The sequence below is a fragment of the Lissotriton helveticus genome, chromosome 10, assembly GCF_964261635.1.
Source record: "Lissotriton helveticus chromosome 10, aLisHel1.1, whole genome shotgun sequence".
Classification (NCBI taxonomy): domain Eukaryota; kingdom Metazoa; phylum Chordata; class Amphibia; order Caudata; family Salamandridae; genus Lissotriton; species Lissotriton helveticus.
In genome coordinates this window covers 1011678522-1011699100 of record NC_136071.1, presented here as the reverse complement: position 1 = coordinate 1011699100, position 20579 = coordinate 1011678522, and the positions used below count along the sequence as shown (strand labels likewise).

General features: G+C 48.0%; 1 protein-coding gene across 4 annotated transcripts in view; it reads left to right on the top strand.

Moving 5' to 3' along the window:
* Positions 1–19125, top strand: part of GLCCI1 (glucocorticoid induced 1) — a 467188-nt gene extending 448063 nt beyond the window's left edge. For 3 of the 4 annotated variants that reach the window (XM_078663695.1, XM_078663694.1, XM_078663693.1), the window contains one exon: positions 18185–19125. In XM_078663695.1, the coding sequence (XP_078519821.1) occupies positions 18185–18524 (340 nt within the window). In that variant the 3' untranslated portion in view covers positions 18525–19125. The remainder of the gene's footprint in view (positions 1–18184) is intronic. The other variant, XM_078663696.1, reaches the window with a different exon arrangement.
* Positions 19126–20579: the final 1454 nt, after the last annotated feature.

The window sequence follows — 20579 nt, the reverse complement described above, 5'->3', positions numbered from 1 at the left end:
GGAATGGCCACGACGGAGCTACGAAATGGTACTGCTCTCATGCTAACCCCAGCTTCAGTCTGAAACATCCAGAAACACTGTAGACTACCAATTCGATCAGTTCCGGTAGCGCCCCAATGTAACCCGGTAGAGAAGAACTAGCCCTCCCCTCTTTGACTAATGGTTCTTGTTGCCTGTCCCTTCTGTTGTCATTTAACAGAACTATTTAGCCTGCTGAAAGGGGTTGTGTTCCGACCGCTGGTTGGTGGAGACATTTTGACTATATTCTGGACCTGCGTTGTCGCGTAATGCGTCATATGACGCGCCGCGTTAGCGCATCCGGAAGTCATCCGGGGCGCGCAGCGCGTAACGTAAGCATAACAAGTCATGTGACTTGTTAATAAAACTTTTCATTGGTTCATTTTACTTTTCTTATTCTAATGATGAAAGGCTTGGTCATATGACCTAAAAATTACGCTTTTTATTACTTCCGAACATTATTTTTTCTTAAATATATGTTATAATGTTCCAGGCTAATGTACTTTCCCGGAAAATTTACAACTGTCCTGCAAGTAAAATATATTCTTTGTTCGAGAAAAAGAGCGTTTCTTCGTCCCATGACGGAGCCGTTGAGCAAAAGAGGGTCGACCTGCTGTCTTAGTCGCCGATACGCCTGAATATGAGATTCTTATCGATCACTTTATGTTGCAGGAATAGAAAACACAACAGCCCTTGACCATTTATCTTTACTGCGTTCCTTCGTATTATACCTTTTACCCTTCATGTAATTGGTCTGCTTTATTTCACTTGCCTTTTAATGATTCTAAAACAGTGACTATTATTAAAAACTTTACCAATGTATATACTACTACCAAGTTTTCTTTTAAAAACCTTTATTGTGAAAATTTCATTATACAAATACGAGCCTATAACCACGTGGGCCGGCCACGGAGCAAACTGTAATCGTATATGATGAGTAGACATTTACACTGTAGAGGAACGTAACGGGCGGGCCATTAGGTTGCAAGAACTAAGGTGTCTAACAGTTACGGAATCGGTGGACGTACATTTTATAATTAAAATACGACAGGGCCAGTTACAATAAAATTATCTAGATATACATTTGCGGGCAAGTACCATGGGTGACGTTAATTCGAACTTTCAATAGTACAGTAATCAATAACACATCAGAACTTAATATCAATAGGGATGTCGAAATATTCAATCAATTCTCGTCCCCGCCCGCCATGTGCTTCAAAACTGCATACGTATCTCGTGATTTCAAGGTTCTGCAACCAGTACACAACAAGGAGTTACGAGTCCCATTTATTCCGGCGCCATTTTGGGCGAGGACGGGCAGGTCCAGGATATAGTCAAAATGTCTCTACCAACCATCGACTATGATGATGTTCATATGCTGTATTTATTAGAGTAACACTCATCTGTCCACATGAAATTAATTTGCCACAATCTAAACATGTCATTTTAATCTTTCCAAAGTTCTTCTAAATATTTGGGACCGTTTCCCTTCCCTCTGATGCTGTCAGTGCCACTTCTTTGATGAATGTACTAGCAGGTCAGGGGTTCTCCTCCAAATCTCTCTTTTATGCAGCACTATAATTAATTGGTGCCACCTCTCCATATGACGATGCATGGTATAGTTACCATAACTATATTTTTTTTCGGTTCCTCTGGAGAGTTCATCGTGGCAGATGAAGCGTGTAACGTACCGGGCATTTACCTTTTTTTGCATGTACAGGAAAGGAAAAAAAAATCGAGCGTCCGAGTTCTAAGGTGTCCCAGGGCCATTTTAGTGGACCAGGCCCAAATCCAAAGAACAGGCCGCCATTTTTAGAGTCCTGTTGCAGCCGCCTGTCGCTGTAGCATCAAGAGCAGCCGAAACTCAGCTGAATGGCAACTGAAACGGTAAAGGGGCGCCCCACTACAGCAGACGAGCCTCCACCTAGGAAGGCCCGTTCACGCCGCCTCCCCCTCCCCCTTCGGGCACCCCACGCCGTTATTCGGAGCAGTATTGTAGGATGGCCACACCAGTGCGGCAACTTGCTAGACATCACCTCGGTGGTAACCGAATCTCAACGCCTTGTGGTGTCTTCTATTCAGAAAACATTGTTATGCTGCCTTCGACCTATTCGCCGCAAGTGCGCACACAACTCAACTGCATAGCTTGCTAGACACCACCTCTGCGCCATCCGGATCTTGGAATCTCAGCGCCTCTTGGTGTCTTCTCTTCAGAAAATATTGTTGCGCTGCCTTTGGCCCCATTCGCACATCGGTCCGCTACTGACGCCATCTCACAGGCTAATGGGGCGCCCCACGCCGACTTTCAGCATTGTAGGATGACCACACCAGTACAGCAACTTGCTAGACATCACCTCGGTGCCATCCGGATCTCGGCGCCCCACTGCAGATGAAGTGCCTCTCAACTATGAAACCACCACGGTGACATCCGGATCTTGGCGCGTTGTGCTGCCTTCGGCCTATTCGCACATCGGTCCGCTACTGACGCCATCTCACAGGCTAATGGGGCGCCCCACGCCGACTTTCAGCATTGTAGGATGACCACACCAGTACAGCAACTTGCTAGACATCACCTCGGTGCCATCCGGATCTCGGCGCCCCACTGCAGATGAAGTGCCTCTCAACTATGAAACCACCACGGTGACATCCGGATCTTGGCGCGTTGTGCTGCCTTCGGCCTATTCGCACATCGGTCCGCTACTGACGCCATCTCACAGGCTAATGGGGCGCCCCACGCCGACTTTCAGCATTGTAGGATGACCACACCAGTACAGCAACTTGCTAGACATCACCTCGGTGCCATCCGGATCTTGGCATCTCAACGCCTAGTGGTATCTTCCATACAGAAAATATTGTTGCGCTGCCTTTGACCCCATTCGCACATCGGTCCGCAACTTAGACATCACCTCGGTGCCATCCGGATCTTGGCATCTCAGCGCCTTGTGGTGTCAGTCAGAAAATATTGTTGCGCTGCCTTTGGCCCCATTCGCACATCAGTCCGCTAATGACACCATCTCACAGGCCAACAGTGCGCCCCACGCCGACTTTTACCATTGTAGGATGGCCACACCAGTGCCACAACTTGCTAGACACCACCTCGGTGCCATCCGGATCTTGGCATCTCAGCGCCTTGTGGTGTCTTCTATTCCGAAAATATTGTTGCGCTGCCTTTGGCCCCATTCGCACATCGGTCCGCTACTGCCGCCATCTCACAGGCCAACGGGGCGCCCCACGCCGACTTTCAACATTGTAGGATGGCCACACCAGTGCGGCAACTTACTAGACACCACCTCGGTGCCATCCGGATCTTGGCGCGTTGTGCTGCCTTCGGCCTATTCGCACATCGGTCCGCTACTGACGCAAACTCACAGGCCAACGGGGCGCCCCATGCCGACTTTCAGCATTGTAGGATGGCCACACCAGTGCTGCAACTTGCTGGACACCACCTCGGTGCCATCCGGATCTTGGCGCGTTGTGCTGCCTTCGGCCTATTCGCACATCGGTCCGCTACTGACGCAAACTCACAGGCCAACGGGGCGCCCCATGCCGACTTTCAGCATTGTAGGATGGCCACACCAGTGCTGCAACTTGCTGGACACCACCTCGGTGCCATCCGGATCTTGGCGCGTTGTGTTGCCTTCGGCCTATTCGCACATCGGTCCGCTACTGACGCCGCCTCACGTGCCAACGTATTTTCTCCGCATTTTATACCCTATGCCGCATAACAGGTCATGTGACTTGTTTATAAAACTTTTCATTGGTTCATTTTACTTTTGGTTTCCTAATGATGGAAGGCTTGATCATATGACCTAAAAACAACACTTTTCATTGGATGAAAACTTTTTTTTTTCCCAAACGATGAAAGCCCCACCTTGTTTCTGGATGTTTCAGACTGAAGCTGGCTTCAGCATAAGAGCACCACCATCTCGTAGCTCCGTCGTGGTCATTCCGCGAGCAATCATGGCAACCGCTCCCCACCAGAAGCCTACAGGAGTCGGGGGCCCCCAAAACTTTTGATAAATCCTCAAGGCGGAGGGGACGCTTTCGAGAATGGGGTCCAAGACCTAGCAGACAAGCGTCCGATTTCCAAGGTGTCCCAGGGCCATTTCAGTGGACCAGGCCCAAAAAGAAAAGAGCCTGCCGCCATTTTGAGAGTCCTGTGACAGCCGCCTATCGCTGCACCGCAAGAGTGGGCGCAACTCAGCTGAATTGCGGCTTTTGACACAGTGGACCAAAAACGGACGGAATGGCAACTGAAACGGTAAAGGGGCGCCCCACTACAACAGATGACACTCCACCTGGAGAGGCCCGTTCACGCCGCCTCCCCCGGGGCGCCCCACGCCGTTATTCGGAGCAGCATTGTAGGATACCAAAACCAGTGCGGCAACTTACTGGACATCACCTTGGTGCCATCGTTCTGCTGCCTTGGAACTATTCGCACAACAGTTTGCTACTGATGACCCACCCCCCGCGACGCCCCACGCCAGAAATCTGGACGTTGTGCTGCGTTGGGACTATTCGCACAGCCGACCGCTACTTCGTTGTTTTTCCCTAAAAATGTTTATATGTTATTACTGTTTTTGTTTTCTTGTATATATTTATAAGTTATTAAAGTTTTATAATCTTACTACTTTGTTGGAGTGCTATATATTTTTAATGTGACACATAATTGTAAAAACTTTGATGTACAAAGAGTCATCCCTGGAATCTTCCGCTTCAGGCTCGGTCCCCTCCCCAATCACAATACAGGATGGTTTTCAGATAATAGGAACGCGTCTGCTGTGACGGATCTCATCGAGTGTGGGCCTTGATCTACTATAACTCCTTTGAAGAGGGGTGATTCTTTACACCTGGGGCCATAAACTACATCTGCAGGGCTAGCTGATACCCTAGGACCGGCCTGGACAATCGGACACAGCGGAAAAGGAGTGTCAGAGGGTGCGGTAGTGAATAGGGCGAAAGGGAGGTGTCGGGCGGGCACAGGGTGTGATTCTCAGGGAAGAGCAGCGCAGATGGGGGGTGGTTTATTACCCATGCATAAGACAGAGAGCGGGGGTGACCACTGCCTGGGGGAGATGCTTGCGAGGGTGGGGAGCCATGCTAAGGATCGACAGCGTGCAGAGAGTGGGTCTGGTCAAGGCATCTAAAATGGCTGCCGTGCACGACAAAAGTGTGGCATTTGAAAAAAGGCAAGATGGCGCAGACAATCTTTTCAACACTTCCTGATTTCCTTCGAATCGAACGTTAACAGACGTTGGGGCATATTACCAAAGTTAAGCGATATTTATCCCTAACGATGCTTAGCAACGATTTTTTTACCGCTAAGCATCGTCAGAAATTATCGCAGATAAACCTTGCTATTATCAAGGTTTATCGCAAATACGATAAAAAACGACCGCAATGCATTAATATCGCTGAAAACTCAGCGATATTCATGCATTACCGAGCTAATGCTCTTAGCCATGTTATCCACCTCCCATTGGATAACATGCCTTAGAACTGCTCAGGGCAGGTGCTAGCTTTTGGAGATATTCGCGCTTATCGCGAATATTTCCAAAAGTTGATAATAGGAGAAAGCGATGTTAGCGACTGTTTCCAGTCGCTAACATCTTGGCATGCCCACTTTGCATGTCATTAGTGATAAATATCACTCACATGCAAAGTGGGGCCCAAGATGGTCGCTATCTCCTACTAGCCGTCGCTAACTGGTGTTAGCAACAGCTAGGTAATACAGATATAATTTTATCTCCGCGAAGCGCTGTTACAGATATATATCTTTTTTTGAACGTTAATTTCTCAAAATCCACTGGAGCACATATATTGAGACCTAGCAAAGGCACATCGGACTACCAGTCCCTACAATTTTGCCAAGTTTCGTGCAAATCCATTCAGCCGTTCGATTATTATTATTTTATTTTTTTTGCCTCGCGGGGCCCTTTTAAAACCTCCACATCAAACCTAAGAGGTCAAGGAGGATCTACTATGCCCCCTTATGGTCATTTGCCCCTTCGCTTTGGCCTCCTCTTGTCTCTCGATCCTACCGAGAGACAAGATGGCGGCCGCTACGGACTGTTTGGAATGTTTACAGACGCCGGAGAACCAATCAGCTTCGCAAACCTCCGTTACGCGAAGCGGAGCGCTGTTACAGATATATATCTTTTTTTGAACGTTAATTTCTCAAAATCCACTGGAGCACATATATTGAGACCTAGCAAAGGCACATCGGGCTACCAGTCCCTAATATTTTACCAAGTTTCGTGCAAATCCATTCAGCCGTTCGATTATTATTATTTTATTTTTTTGCCCCGCGAGCCCTTTTAAAACCTCCACATCAAACCTAGGGGGTCAGCGAGGATCTACTATACCCCCTTATGGTCATTTGCCCCTTCGCTTTGGCCTCCTCTTGTCTCTCGATCCTACCGAGAGACAAGATGGCGGCCGCTACGGACTGTTTGGAATGTTCACAGACGCCAGAGAACCAATCAGCTTCGCTTCACAAAGCTCCGTTGCGCGAAAAGTCCGCGAACCGGAGCGCTGCCCGGTCCGCTGTTACAGATATATATCTTTTTTTGAACGTTAATTTCTCAAAATCCACTGTAGCACATATATTGAGACCTACAAAAGGCACATCGGGCTACCAGTCCCTACAATTTTGCCAAGTTTCGTGCAAATCCATTCAGCCGTTCAGGCTAAAAGTGAGGCCAACCGCCCTATGGAAAACTCAATGTTAAAAACACGTTTTGGGACCCCCCTTTTTTCTCGACTCCCCCCTGGACGAACCCCCCCCAATTTTCAGGGGCTGCTCAGAAACAAAATGTGCCATTTTCCTGAAAATTTCAGCCAATTCCGTCCACAAACGCCAAAGTTATTAGACATAGAATTTTCAAAAATCCCATAGAGAAAAAATCCTAACTATATATACCTACTGGCGACTGCCAGTAGGTAATATATATATATATATATTTATATATATATATATATATTTTAAAACCGGGGTCCTGTTCAGTCACCCCATCGCAGTCAGAAGTGTGAGGATGCTTCCTCTTCCCACTAATGGCGCTTTAGTTTTTGCACTTCAGATCGTAAGTCTCACATCTTGTAACGACAGTCACAGCATTTATATTCAAGTTGAGGCCAGCTGTTTAGAGCTTAATGTCTGCACGCTAGGCTTTGGAACTGGGGACCTGAAACTGACAATGGCAGGAAAGCCTCCTTTGTCCAGTCAAGATTAAAGTCCTTTTTATTAAAATTTGGGTCCGCAAATAATCCATGAATGATCCGTGAACATGCCTTCATGGACCAACAGTTCAGCTATTGCTAACTTTATTGACGGGTCACAGGCTTTCACACTCTCCCAAGACACTTTTCTGATTCCACTCTTTTTAAATACCGCGGAGTGGATTTATACCAAACTATGGATATTTCCATTTAATTAATTATGAACTAAGTTAAGGTGTGAAATTATTCAGAATAAACATACTATTTTAAGAGTAGCAGTAAATGGACATGAAGCATTTAATTATATAACCCCTTTTACACTTTGACTTGCTCATGGTGGGAAGCTTTTTGGCAAATTAGTTAGTGGTGAGGTAATTAATTTTGTTGTGGCACTTGTTAGTACAGTTGGTGTTGTAGAGTTCTCCCCTGGGAGACCCATGCATAAATGAAAAATGTAGGGAATAGTCCTGCTGAAATCAGTTAACTTAACGTGGTCTTGGATCACACATTAATCAAGACTTTATATAATCTACCTCATATCTGTCCATCTAGTGGTTTAGCTGCACTAGTTAGATTTTGGGGGGAGGCTTTTGTAATGTGACATTGGCTGTGTTCTAAAGTTGAGAAAATCTCAGCTGAAGATAGTTTGTCTAAAATAGTTTCATACAGGCAACCTATGTTAATCACGCTTAAATCCCTCGTCATAGACTGAAATCATTAATATTCTAACAACATGGAAAGCGGAGTAGGTACCCAGACATCTCTCTTCTGCTTCAGTGCGACCTTGACCCACTTTACCATTCTAACTCATGTTGGTGTTAGTCTCCTGACGTTTTTCCTGTTCGCTGCTATTTCTGATCTGACTCAGTAACCACTTTTTCTTTGTGCCTTCTATTCGATCTGCCCCTTGTTTCCGTTTAACTGCTCCTTTAACATCCTTTCTCACTTTTACTGCCCCTTTTTTTAATCTTTTGCTCTTCTGACTGCTCTGTTTTCCATCTTGGTGTCTTCTGTCAGTTTCTGCGCCCCAATTTTTTATTTATTTATTTTATTTGACTTTTATATAGCGCAAACTAGACCCGAGACATTGGGTATCGGAGTGCTTTACATGAGCACCAGTTTCTTTACAGATGAACACATTAATTTTTTGTTAGGCACTGGGAGATTAGGTGATTTGCCCAAAATCACAGGATGCTGCGCGTCGTTGCCGAGACTTGAACCCGGTTCCCCAGGTCAAAGGTCGACCGCTCTAGCCGTAAGGCTACATCTTCTCTCCAATTGTGGTTTCCCACCTTGCCACCACCGGACTTTACGACTGTCCCCGCTGGACTTTACCGCTCTTGCACAGCCTGCCCACTGCACTCCTCCCACTCTCCAAATCCCTATTTAATGGAGGCCACAGCGCGGGTGCACCAAAGGAAAACCTGTCCACGCTGAGCAAAGGAACCCTGGTCTAAATTCCTCCGCCAGCTACACAACTGAGGAAATCCATCTGCTCAACCCTGGACACCGCCACAAATGCTGCTGCAGAGGCACACCTCAGTCCACGTTGGACCCCTTTGCCAGCTCACATTGCCACTTCACTTGCTCCAACCGCGCAAACATATATTGCACCCCTCACCACGTCAAAACTCATGACCCGACGCACCTGATGGAAATGGCTGCGTGAGCTCTCGGCTCTGCTGAGGCCGCCCGCCGGCCCGATTATCCTGCTATTAATCCTGACTTTCGAGCCCCGGAGCCGACACCGGAGTAATCACGGGCCTGTTTGATCCGACCCCTGAGATCCTGCGTGCCCCGGAGCCGGAGATAGGTCCTAAGCTGGGGCTGAAGCCGGGAGCTCGAGTGCGCAGGCCACCCGACATTCAGTTGGGGCTCTGAGGGGGCCGGGAGGCATCGAGGCTTCTGTTTTCGGCAGCGGAGACGGCGTGGTGCAGAGCTTCTTGACCTGGACGGGGGGTGAGTGCGGGCTGAGGTCACACTGTGGGCCCCGACACCCGCTTCCCTTCCTGACTGTAAATTGTGCTCTGAGGGGGCCGGGAAATTGTTGTGACGCCGTATTTCGGCGAGGGTGACTGCGGAGCGTTTTGGGCGGGGGATCACGCTGTGGGGGCCACCCCTCCCCTTCCAGATAACGCCAGTGGTGCTGCTGGACCCCTGTGTCCCCCACGCCCCCCCCTAGCATCAGATCGTGGTGCCTTGAAGATCGGCAAGGCATCAGATGTTGGCGAGACCTGGTGGGGAGTGCCCTGACATTGGTGGGGGTAGATGTGTATGGGGATCATGCTTTGGCCCCTCTCGCCCCTCCTGGACTCTTCCTCCAGTGAGATTTGGGACATCTGCTTCTGTATTCAACAGTGGAGACAGAGTTGGCAACGGTCAAGAAACGGAGAGGAAGCTTCCCCCCCCCCCTCCCCCGGGGAGTGGGTAAAGGATTTCGTTGCACCCAGAGTTGAATGATCAGGTGGACCCAGAGAGGAGTGGAGACAGGTGGAGTGTCATGGAGCCAGTGACTGCCAACTGAATTGAACAGTGAGTGTCGCTGTATTCTCCTTCTGGTGCAAGGCTCGCTTGGAGACTCTGGAGGTGAGGGGGCTGTGGTGGAGCGCTTGTGGTACTGGAGTCTCTGGCCTTGAGTGGTTGAGCTGGTGGCCAGACAGTGTAGCGGGCGCTGCGGAGGATGGCGTCCAAACAAGATGGAGAGAAGCACTCTTCCAGGGGTCCGAGGGCCTCAAAGATAGTTCAATCCAATAAATTAGACCGTTACACCTTACCGAAGGGCTCACCATCTGGCTCGGGGTCCTCTGCTGTGTCCGCCGGGGGCCCCCGGATCATGAGGCGGACATCACTCTACATGATGTTATGGCAGCCGAGGCCTGGGACCCCGCCGCGCCCTATGATCGCCAGAGTCCTGAATTTTAGAGACAGAGAAACAATTCTGCAGGTGGCGAGGACTAGAGGCACCGGCCAGTATGAGAACGCTGCCCTCTCCTTTTTCCCGGATTTTACACAGGCGGTCCAGAAGCAACGTCGTAATTTTTTAGCCGTCAAGAAGAAACTGAGAGACAAGGGACTGAAATATGCCATGATGTACCCAGCACGTTTGCGGGTGGAGGTCAAGGGGCAAGCCTGGTTTTTTGACACCCCAGACACAGTAGCCGAATGGATGGCTCTCTTCCTAGAGACGGTCCAGGTACTCCGGACAGATTAGAGGAGCAGGCAGCGGCTGAACAAGAATAGGAGGTTTTCTGCCTCCCGGTTTGACCGGTATTTGCTATAAGTCAGTGACTGTAACGCCTCTGGGCTGCTACATGACTCTCCGTGATGTTGTCTGGGTGGCGGGTCGGGGGGCTCGAAGGGGATCTAGTTGTATTTGGGAGGGGGCGGGTAGGTGAGGTCGAACCTTCTCCATTTTTTCTTTCTTGAATTTTTGGGGACGACAGGCACTCTGCATTTTCCAGTGGGCAGGGCAGCGGGGTTGGGGGGGAATGTTTGGTTTATTGTTTGAGTGGTTTGTTGGTAACATCAGCATAATAATTTGGCTCAACAGATGTAGTGCAGGGGTTTGCCGGTTGTGCCGGGTAGACGATGGGGGCTAGAGAAGGAAAGGTACTGAGTTGGAACGTTAACGGGTTGGGGGACAAAATCAAACTAAGTGTGGTATTGCAATTTCTCAAAAGACAGGCACCAGACGTGGTTCAGCTTCAGGAGACACATCTTTTAGGGAACTCATGTAAAGCACTACACAGAATGGGGTACACCTTGGTTGCACACTCAGGGTTCACGACGGGCTCCAGAGGTGTAGGCATTCTGATTCGTAAGACATTCCCACTGGCTATCACTACCACATGGGAAGATGGGAGTGGTAGATATATCGGCGTCACAGGTACGTGGGAGGGTCAGTGCATAACCTTTCTGTCCGTCTATGTTCCCCCGGGGCTGCAGGGCACAACATTGGCAGACTTGGGGACGCTTTTGCTCTCTCTCCCTGACGGGATTTTACTCTTGGGGGGCAACTTTAATTCAGTCGGCTCAGGTTTGCTGGACAGACATCCCCCGCGGGAGACGGGGCGGGCAATGCGATGGCTACCAGACTTTATGGACGCATTGGGCCTAGTTGACGTTTGGAGGTTACTCCACCCAGATCAAAACCAGTACACTTTCCACTCTGGGGCGCATAATAGTCTCTCGTGATTAGACTATTGCCTGGTCCCTTCTGCACAAGCTTCCCACATCACAGCAGCTTTAGACTTAGCTAGAGGCATTTCAGACCACTCTCCACTGTGGATCCACATGGTTGTAACGCGTGGTTCAGCGGGTAGCGTGGCCCCGATAAATCCATGGCTTCTGCGTAATCCCGAAATTCGCAAAGATCTCATTGTAACGTTAGAGAACTATTTCGCTAACAATGTGGGATCTGTGTCCTCTTCCGGGTCCTTATGGGAGGCCTTTAAAACGGTAATCAGGGGTCAAGCTCTGTCCCTTGTTAGTTGGTTCTAAAAAAAGAGAAACAGAAAGAGGTAGTGGAGTTGGAGACTGAAATTTGTAGATTAGAAAGGGAATTGGAGCTGAGGGTAACTCAAACCAAACTCCATCATCTCAGCCTGAAACAACACGACTACAAGGCGTTGGTTACTGAGAGAGCTAAGGTTCTTGGCAGGGAGCAGCAGGGCAGGCTGTACGATATGGGGGACAAGGCAGGGAAACTTTTCGCTTGGCTTGATAAGAAAGACTGGGCCTCGTGCCTGGTCCCGGAGCTTCTAACGGAGGGGGGTGTACGACTCACTGATCCACAAGGTATAGTGGATAGATTCGCAGACCACTTCCGGACATTTAATGCATCGGTCTCATCTCGCTCGGAAGCTGACTCCCATCAGCTACTCCAGGACATACAGCTCCCATGTCTTTCTCCCGATGATCGGAAATTTAGTAGATAGTGCACTAACGACTGATGAAATTGCCCAGGCTATCCGTTCTTTAAATTCTGGAAAGGCGCTGGGTCCTAACGGGCTCCCTATCGAGCTTTACAAACTCAAACCGGACAAGCTGGCGCCCTATTTGAGGGACATGTTTGTGGAATCCAGGGACAGGGTTGTTCTTCCCAGAGATCAGAGAGTCGCTACAATAGTGGTGATTAACAAGGAGGGCAAGATCAAAACAAGCTGTTCGTCATACAGGCCAATCTCTCTTTTAAATGCCGAACCTAAGATTCTGGCCAAAATTCTGTCGAACAGACTGGTGAAGGTCATTAGTGACTTAATCCACCCTGACCAATCGGGCTATATGCCCCAGAGAAATACGGCCTTAAACCTGCGTAGACTGCATGGGGTACTAGCCAGAGCTCATACTTTGAGGGAGCCAGCCATAATTGCGTCACTTGACGCAACAATGGTCTTTGACATGATTGAATGGTCTTATTTGGGGGCAGTTCTGGCCAAGTTTGGGTTTGGCCCCGAATTCATCGGATGGATACGCCTGCTGTACTCAGAGCCACTTGCTCAGGTAGTTGTAAACAATAGAGTTTTGGCTCCCTTTTCGCTGGGGCGGGGCACTCGCCAGGGTTGCCCACTGTCCCCCCTCCTTTTTGCATTGGCTCTGGAACCCCTTGCTGCTTGGATACGCTGGGAACCCTCAATTAGGGGTCTACAGTGGTCCCCAGAGTGGGAGGACTGGATATCCTTATATGCAGATGACATCACGCTCTATTTGACTTCTCCCCGTAAATCCCTTATTGTTGTCTTCGATGTCCTGGCCTCCTTCAGGAGAAATTAAGGGCTTTCGATTAACTGGGAGAAATCCTTATTGTTTGTTTTGAAGGGAGACCCGCCAGTTCCTCCGCGACACTGTCCTATACAGTTCAACACAGATGGGTTCAAATACCTGGGAATCTTTGTCTCTTTTGATCCCTCGGTAAGATATTCCCGAAATCTCCTCCCTCCACCCCCCCCCCCCTTGCAGAGGCCCAAGAGTGATATTTCCAACTAGAGGAAGCTTCCCCTGTCATTGTTGGGTAGAGCAGCCCTTTTTAAAATGATGGCTCTTCCTAGATTTCTTTATGCTCTGCAGAATACCTTGGATATGGTGCCACCGAGATACTTCCGTGAGATCGAAGACATGCAACGGAGCCTATTGTGGGAGGGTAGGCCCCGAATTGCTCTATGCAAATTAACATTTTCATGGTATGACGGGGGCATTGCTCTCCCAGATATCAAAAGATACTACTGGGCCTCCCAATTAGCGGCTGTTAACCACGGCACATATGGCCGGGTTGATGACCCTGGATACGCTATGGATAAGTGGCTTCTTCCCGGGGGTAACTATAGTAGAGCCTTGTACTCTCGGCCTAATAAATTGGCATTAACTGGACCGACAAAGCATTCGGATCAGATCTGGCACGATGCCACAAGTTCATTGGGCTGGAAAAACAAACTGACCATGGCCACCCCTCTGTGGGAAGCCGAAAAACTTGGCAAGCTCTGGAAGACAAAAGGGTTCGACAAGCGGGACTTAATAGGGATTTCTACGGTCAAATATATATGGGGAAAGGGGAAAATGAAATAATTTCAGGAAATGCAAGTGGAGTATAAGCTTTCAAATTCTGAATACTTTCGCTGCGGACAAGTTAGTCACGACCTTCTCACAGCACTGCCCGCAGAAACAGAGCCATTGGAGGCCTCACCGCTTGAAGATAGGATACTAGACGGGCATCTTCCTGATAAAACGATCTCACTGATATACAAAAAACTGATTAACCACGGTTCTGACCCCCTTGAGGTGTTAAGGGACAAATGGAGGCTGGATGGGATTGAACTAGATGAAGAGGATTGGCAGATAGCAAGGTTCTCCCCTAAAGAAGTTGCAATTCCAGCTCGATTGCGGTTAGTCCAACTTAAAAACCTACACAGAATCTACCTCACAGGTCCCCGACTTGTACATATGGGACTCTCAGACACAGGATTGTACAAACGACAGTGTGGCCTGGTAGGGACTTTTATTCATATTATCTGGGATTGTGAGTACATTGCCACTTATTGGCGCAACATACATGACATAATGCAGTACTGGGGACATCCCTACTTCCAGAGGCGAGGAGGTGCTTACTGAATATATGGGAATCCACTGACTTAAACACCTCACAAACACAATGGGCTGCCTGGGTTTTATGATTGCCAAACGAAATATAGCCCAAATGTGAGGAGCTGCGCAAACTCCCACTCTGGAAATGTGGGAAAGGAATTTAGATTGGTGTATGTTTAGGGAAAAGACTTCGTACCTCGTGAGGGGAAGACCCTGTAAATGGACACTGGTCTGGGGGCTTTGGAACAGTTACTGAGGTGATATTTGTACACCACCCCCAAATGCTGCTATTGATGATCCCCCCCCTCTCCGTGAAGTTCCTCTGAAGTTGTGAGCATTGTAATCCTGTCACCCCCTGATGCATGCTCGGCGGATAAGACGGACTCTGTAATGTGTTTTTTGCTGATGCTTCTTTAGTATATAGAATTGTTAAAAAAAAAAACTCAAGACCCGCACTCAGACAGCACCACACACCCAGCCTGCACACCTACACACTTGCAATGCATGCTCCTCAACACACTCCTATACAGCAGGCACTCCGCCAAGATTTGGGCCTCATGAACTCCCAACTCACCGGATGTCCTCTTCCTCACCAAAACCTAGCTAAACCCCACATCGGCGCCGGACATCGCCTCAGTCATTTCTACCGGATGCAATATCCTGTACCAGGACTGAACCCATAAAACAGGAGCAGTGCTCACCATCATCCACAGATACACCATCAAGTCTACCTCTTACTCTGACCCAGAAGCCACGTATATGGAACACATGCACTTCAAGCTTTAGACAGACAGTAAAACCACTATCAAAGGCACCCTAGCCTACCGGCGCCTAGGACATCGCACCCACCTCCTCACTGACCTCACCGCACCCCTCGCCATGGGCACCAAAGACTTCATACTCCTGGGTGATCTCAACTTTAATCTCAACAACCCCACAGACTCCAACTCCATGGACTTGCTCGAAAGTCTACAGAACATCAGCCTCACCCAGCTTGTACAAGGCCCTACTCACATCAGCGGAAACGCCCATGACCCCATCTTCTCCTCCAGCAACAACGTTAAAGTCAGCCTTCACCAATATGGAACTGTGTCTGTATGTTGTTTGAAAAGAGACAATAAAATCTGTTTTTTAAAAAGAAGAAAAGGTTTAAGTCGGCTGCATCACTCCACTCACATGGGTGGACCACTCCATCATCCACTTCCACATAACAGGGCCACCAACCACCCCAGCAGAACCTAGAAACACCCCAAGCCACTGTTGGAAGAAAGTTACAGAAATTGAATAGCTCAACGCCTTCCAACTAAACTACCTAGACTCCACCAACGACCTCATCAACGACACAAACAAATTCAATAACTGGATCACCACCTGCACCAACATGCTGCGCCCCTGAAAAAGACCAAACCAAAAAGATCCAACAAACAAGCTAGCTGGTACAATGCTGTCCTGAGCGGATCCAATAGAGTTTGCAAACAACTGTAAAGGGATGGGGAACTACCTGAGGAACCACCGCAAGAAACACCTACAAGGCACTATCACCATCAAATGAAAGAGACCAAGAAAAAGGCTCTGACCCTGAGAATCGAATCTAGCTCCAACAGCTGTAAGGAACTTTACGCCATTGTCAAGGAATTCACCAACCCAACAGCCTCAACCAACACCATTCACCCTACACAAGAGCTCTGAAACAACCTCTATCTTCTTCTAAGAAGAAAATCCCCAAGATCTACAGCACCTTTGAACCCCAGTCACCCTCCATTGACCTTCCTAGCTTGCTAACCACATCAAACAAAGATTACCAACTGACAGCATGGAACCCGCTATCCATCAAGGACACTGGAGCAATAATGAAGACATTCCACTCCGGGCCACTCACAGACCCCTGCCCCCACCATATCTACAAGAAGAGCCACAGTCACGTCTGCACTCAGTTCCATCAACACCTCCCTCAAAATAGCCACTTTCCTAGATAGCTGGTAACATGCCGAAGTCACTGCCCTCCTAAAAAAAACAAAAAACCTCAGCCGACCTGAAGAACTTGGCAACTACAGATTCATATTGCTGCTTCCCTTCACAGCCAAAGTTTTGAGAAGAGCATCAACAGATAACTCTCTGATCACCTAGAACGTCACAAACTGCTGGACGACTCACTATCAGGAATCCGAAACAACCACTGCACCAAAACAGCCATCGCTGCCACAGACGACATACGCACCAACCTTGACGATGAAGACCGCCGCCCTCATCCTGGTCGACCGCTTTTAACACAGTCTCCCACCACACACTCATCCCCAGACTATACTCAGCGGGAATATAAGGATCAGAACTCGAATGGATAGCGTCCTTACTTTCTGGAACAAACAGAGTCAGGCTCATGCCATTCACATCAGAACCTCGCTGCGGAGTCCCACAAGGATCATCACTCAGCCCCACACTTTTCAACATGTACGTGACTCCTCTGGCTTATTCATCAGATCCCACAGAATCAGCAACTTCTCCTGCGCTGATGAAACCAGCTAACATTTTCCCCTGTCGGATGATTGTCACAACCAAGACAAACTTCAAACAATGCATGACCAGCATGGCCAGCCAATTGGGTGAAAGAAAACTGCCTCAAGTTCAGCAAAACTGTAGTGCTGATTTTTGGGGCATAAGAGCTCGCCTTAGGACTTGACCTGCTGAGCTTGGACCCCCAACCTACCATGCTAGGAATCTAGGCCTTATCCTGGACACCAGCCTCACCATGAAGTCCCAGTTCAACACCGTCAACCTTCTCATGCTTCCACATCCTCCTCATGTTACGTAAAATGTCAAAGTGGCTCCACTAGACACCAGATGCACCATTATGAAAGCCCTAATCACTAGCAGATTGGGCTATGACAACACACGCAATGGCGGCATCCCAACCTATCTTCTTAACAGACTTTAAAGCATTCAAAATGTCGTCGCTAGACTCGTCTTCTACCTCCTGTGCTGTACCCACACCACACTACTCCTTGAGGAGCTCCACTGGCTCTGTATCCAGTAGCGCTCCCAGTTTAAACTTCTCACACATGCGTTCTAGACACTACATATTACGGGACCCACATATCTCAATCCGGCTTCACTTCTACCGCCCACTTCTGTGAGCCAAACTTAGCATCACTCTCAGTTGCAAACATAGCACACATACCCCGCATTCACAGAAGCAGAATGGTAGGTCGATAATTTTCCTACTAAGCTGCCAAATCCTGGAACGACCCCCTTCAAAACATCAGGGCCTCCTCCTCACTTTCCGTAAGAAGCTGAAGTCCTCCGTTTTCAATTAGTCTTCTAGCGGGACAATCGGCACTGACTGTACTCAGGGCCCGCGTCACCAGATGGCTACACTCACCTACTCAGCGCCTAGAAACCCTCAAGGGTGACATGCTTCACTCTACAAATCCACCTTACATTACACATTTTAGAAACTGATTTGAAATGTTTTCATTACATTTGTTCTTTTGTTATCCGCTATGCTCCCTAAAATCGGTTTATAGTATCTCTAAAAAAAAAATGTAAACGTTGTAAATAAAGTATTATCCTAGAAGTTAGGTTTTCTTCATCTTGGAGCATTTGAAACCTGTTTTGTTTGAACCTGTGGCTAAGCATGAAAGATAATGGCCATGTCAACTTTCTGCTAACTAGATTGTTTATATGTTAATGCTGTAGTTCTTTAGCTTGGAACCTATAGTCTGTATACTAAAAGTGTACTCTCTGTGTATTCATGTGAACTGTTACTGCATTGTTCAAATGTTCTACTTGACAGAATACATTTTCTTATGATGTATGCTACAAGTACAGCTGCCTTGAGTTTCCTGGTAAAAATATTTTCTTTTCTTTTTTGTAGGTCTCGGCTGCCTGTCACAGCCCCCCTCTTTTCATGCCCTGACAAAAACAAAGTAAATTTCATCCCCACCGGATCAGCTTTCTGCCCTGTAAAACTTTTAGGACCTCTGTTACCAGCATCTGACCTAACACTCAAAAACAATCCAATCTCTGCCCAAAATACAGTTTTGAGCACTGGGGCAGTTGAAAGTCTTTCTTCACAGGCTATTAACTCAGCTCTGTTGGATATTGCAACCAACACAACAGACTCAGCCGAGGCCTCAGTTCAGCAGATCTCTCATCACATAGCTCAGGATCTACAGATAGAAGAATATTCTACTCAGAGCAGTGTAGTGATCTAATAATACCTGGCAGAGCAGGCCTCTGCCCTACTGCTGAACAAGTGAAACTGCATCTAATACTCACTCAAACATCTGCATGTGGCATAGAAACCTTTTCGGAATAACAAAATAAAATGTTTGAGTTAGCTCTTTTTAGCATTTCTTTAGCAATGTTCTTTGCAGGGGATGGAATTCTACTCAACATTTTGCAGACAGCAGCTACAACAGCAACTACAACATGCATCAAGTGAAGACTATGCATTTCAATATTACATTAGACCATAATTGTGTTGTGTCCTGTTAACGATTCAACAGTATGAATAAGCTCTATAATCAACAGAAATGCCTGTATAATTTGAAAATGGTTTGTCGTTGTGCCCCTTTGAAATTACTGTACTTTAGAATTTTGTTTACAATTTATCCAGGTGTTTGCTTCTACCTTCTGTAATATAATGCAAAAACAAACTGTGACCGCAGCGAATGGACAGTATCCTGTGGTCTAGCTTCAGGTACTTCTGTTGAAGTCTAAACTCAGGTAACTTGGAATGTAAATTAAAATGGAATACACATTCTGTGGCTAAAATGCTCGAGAGAAGATTCACTCTTGCCTTTTCTTACTCAACATCTACTTGTTTCCTTGGTGTCCTATTTATTGACAAATATTATACCCCCACCCCCTAGCAGAAATCAACTTTGATGAAAATGGGTAAGTCTGTGTGGTGCCACCTTACCTTGTTATGCAGCTAAACCACCATTGCGTTGTAATAGTTTGAGTATTTATAAGTATCCTTTGAGAACTTTCAAGTGTTTCTCTTTTAAGAACTGTTCAATGCCACGTTAAAACCTTAAACCGAGGCCATGGTTTTTTTAAAGTATCAAAGCTAGACGATGCTGAACTTGAAGTACACTTTATTATCTTGTGGGGCAGTGAAATATCTGCCCTCACCTTACTCACCCCAGAGTTCAAGAATTCTTTAGTGAAAAAATGCCTAGTTTCCAGACTGGAAATATTCCTCACAAAAAAGCCTCTTCCTTCAATCAATTAATATTTGAAGAGTGCACTAATCACCCTTTGGTATCCAGGCGCTGCGTGGGGTGGGGCTACTCAAACCGCCAGGTCTTGAGGCCACTTCTAAATTTGGCGAGGGAAGTGGAGGTTCGGAGGTGGATGGGGAGGTCGTTCCAGGCCTTGGACGCGAACTGGGAGGAGTGTCCTCCGGCTCGAGTAGGATGGATGCGGGGGATGGTGGTGAGGGCCAGTGATGCCAACCGCAGGTGTCTGGTGGAAAGTCGGGCGCTTTTTCAGGTATTCAGGTCCGTGATGTGGAGGGCTTTGTAGGCATGCATGAGCAGCTTGAAGTGGCATCTCTTCTTGACAGGGAGCCAGTGTAGGCTATAGGGGTGGTGGGTGATGTTGTATTGTCTGGGCAGGTGCAGGATGATTCTTGCTGCTGCGTTCTGAATTATTTGGAGGTGCTTGAGGAGGAGGAGGAGGATGGTGGTTCCGGCATAGAGGGTGTTCCCATAGTCAAGTCGACTGATGATGAGGGCTTGTGCGACGGTTCTTCTGGTGTCAGTTGGGATCCATCTGAGAACTTTACGGAGCATTCTGAGAGAGTTGAAGCAGGTGGAGGTAACATAGTTGACCTGTCTCATAGAGAGCTTGCTGCCAAAGATATTGAGATTGCGGGCGTGGGTGGTGGGGATGGGTGCTGGTCCGAGGGCAGGAGGCCACCAGGCTTCGTCCCACAGTGAAGGGGGGGCATTCCGAAGAGGAGAACTTTCGTTTTGTCGGTGTTTAGTTTGAGGCAGTTGTCTCTCATCCAGTCTGTGAAGTTGGTCATAGTTTTCTGGAAATATACTCTAGTGGTATCTGTGTCTTCGGTGAGGGAGAGAATGAGTTTGGTATTGTTGGTGTAGGAGATGATGTTGAGACCGTGGCTGTATGCAGTGGGTACCAGCTGAGTCATGTAGATGTTGAACAGCGTGGGGCAGAGTGAGGAGCCCTGGGGTACACCAGAGATCATGCTCTTGGGTTGGAGAAGTAGGGCGGGAGGCGGATTCTTTGAGTGGGTC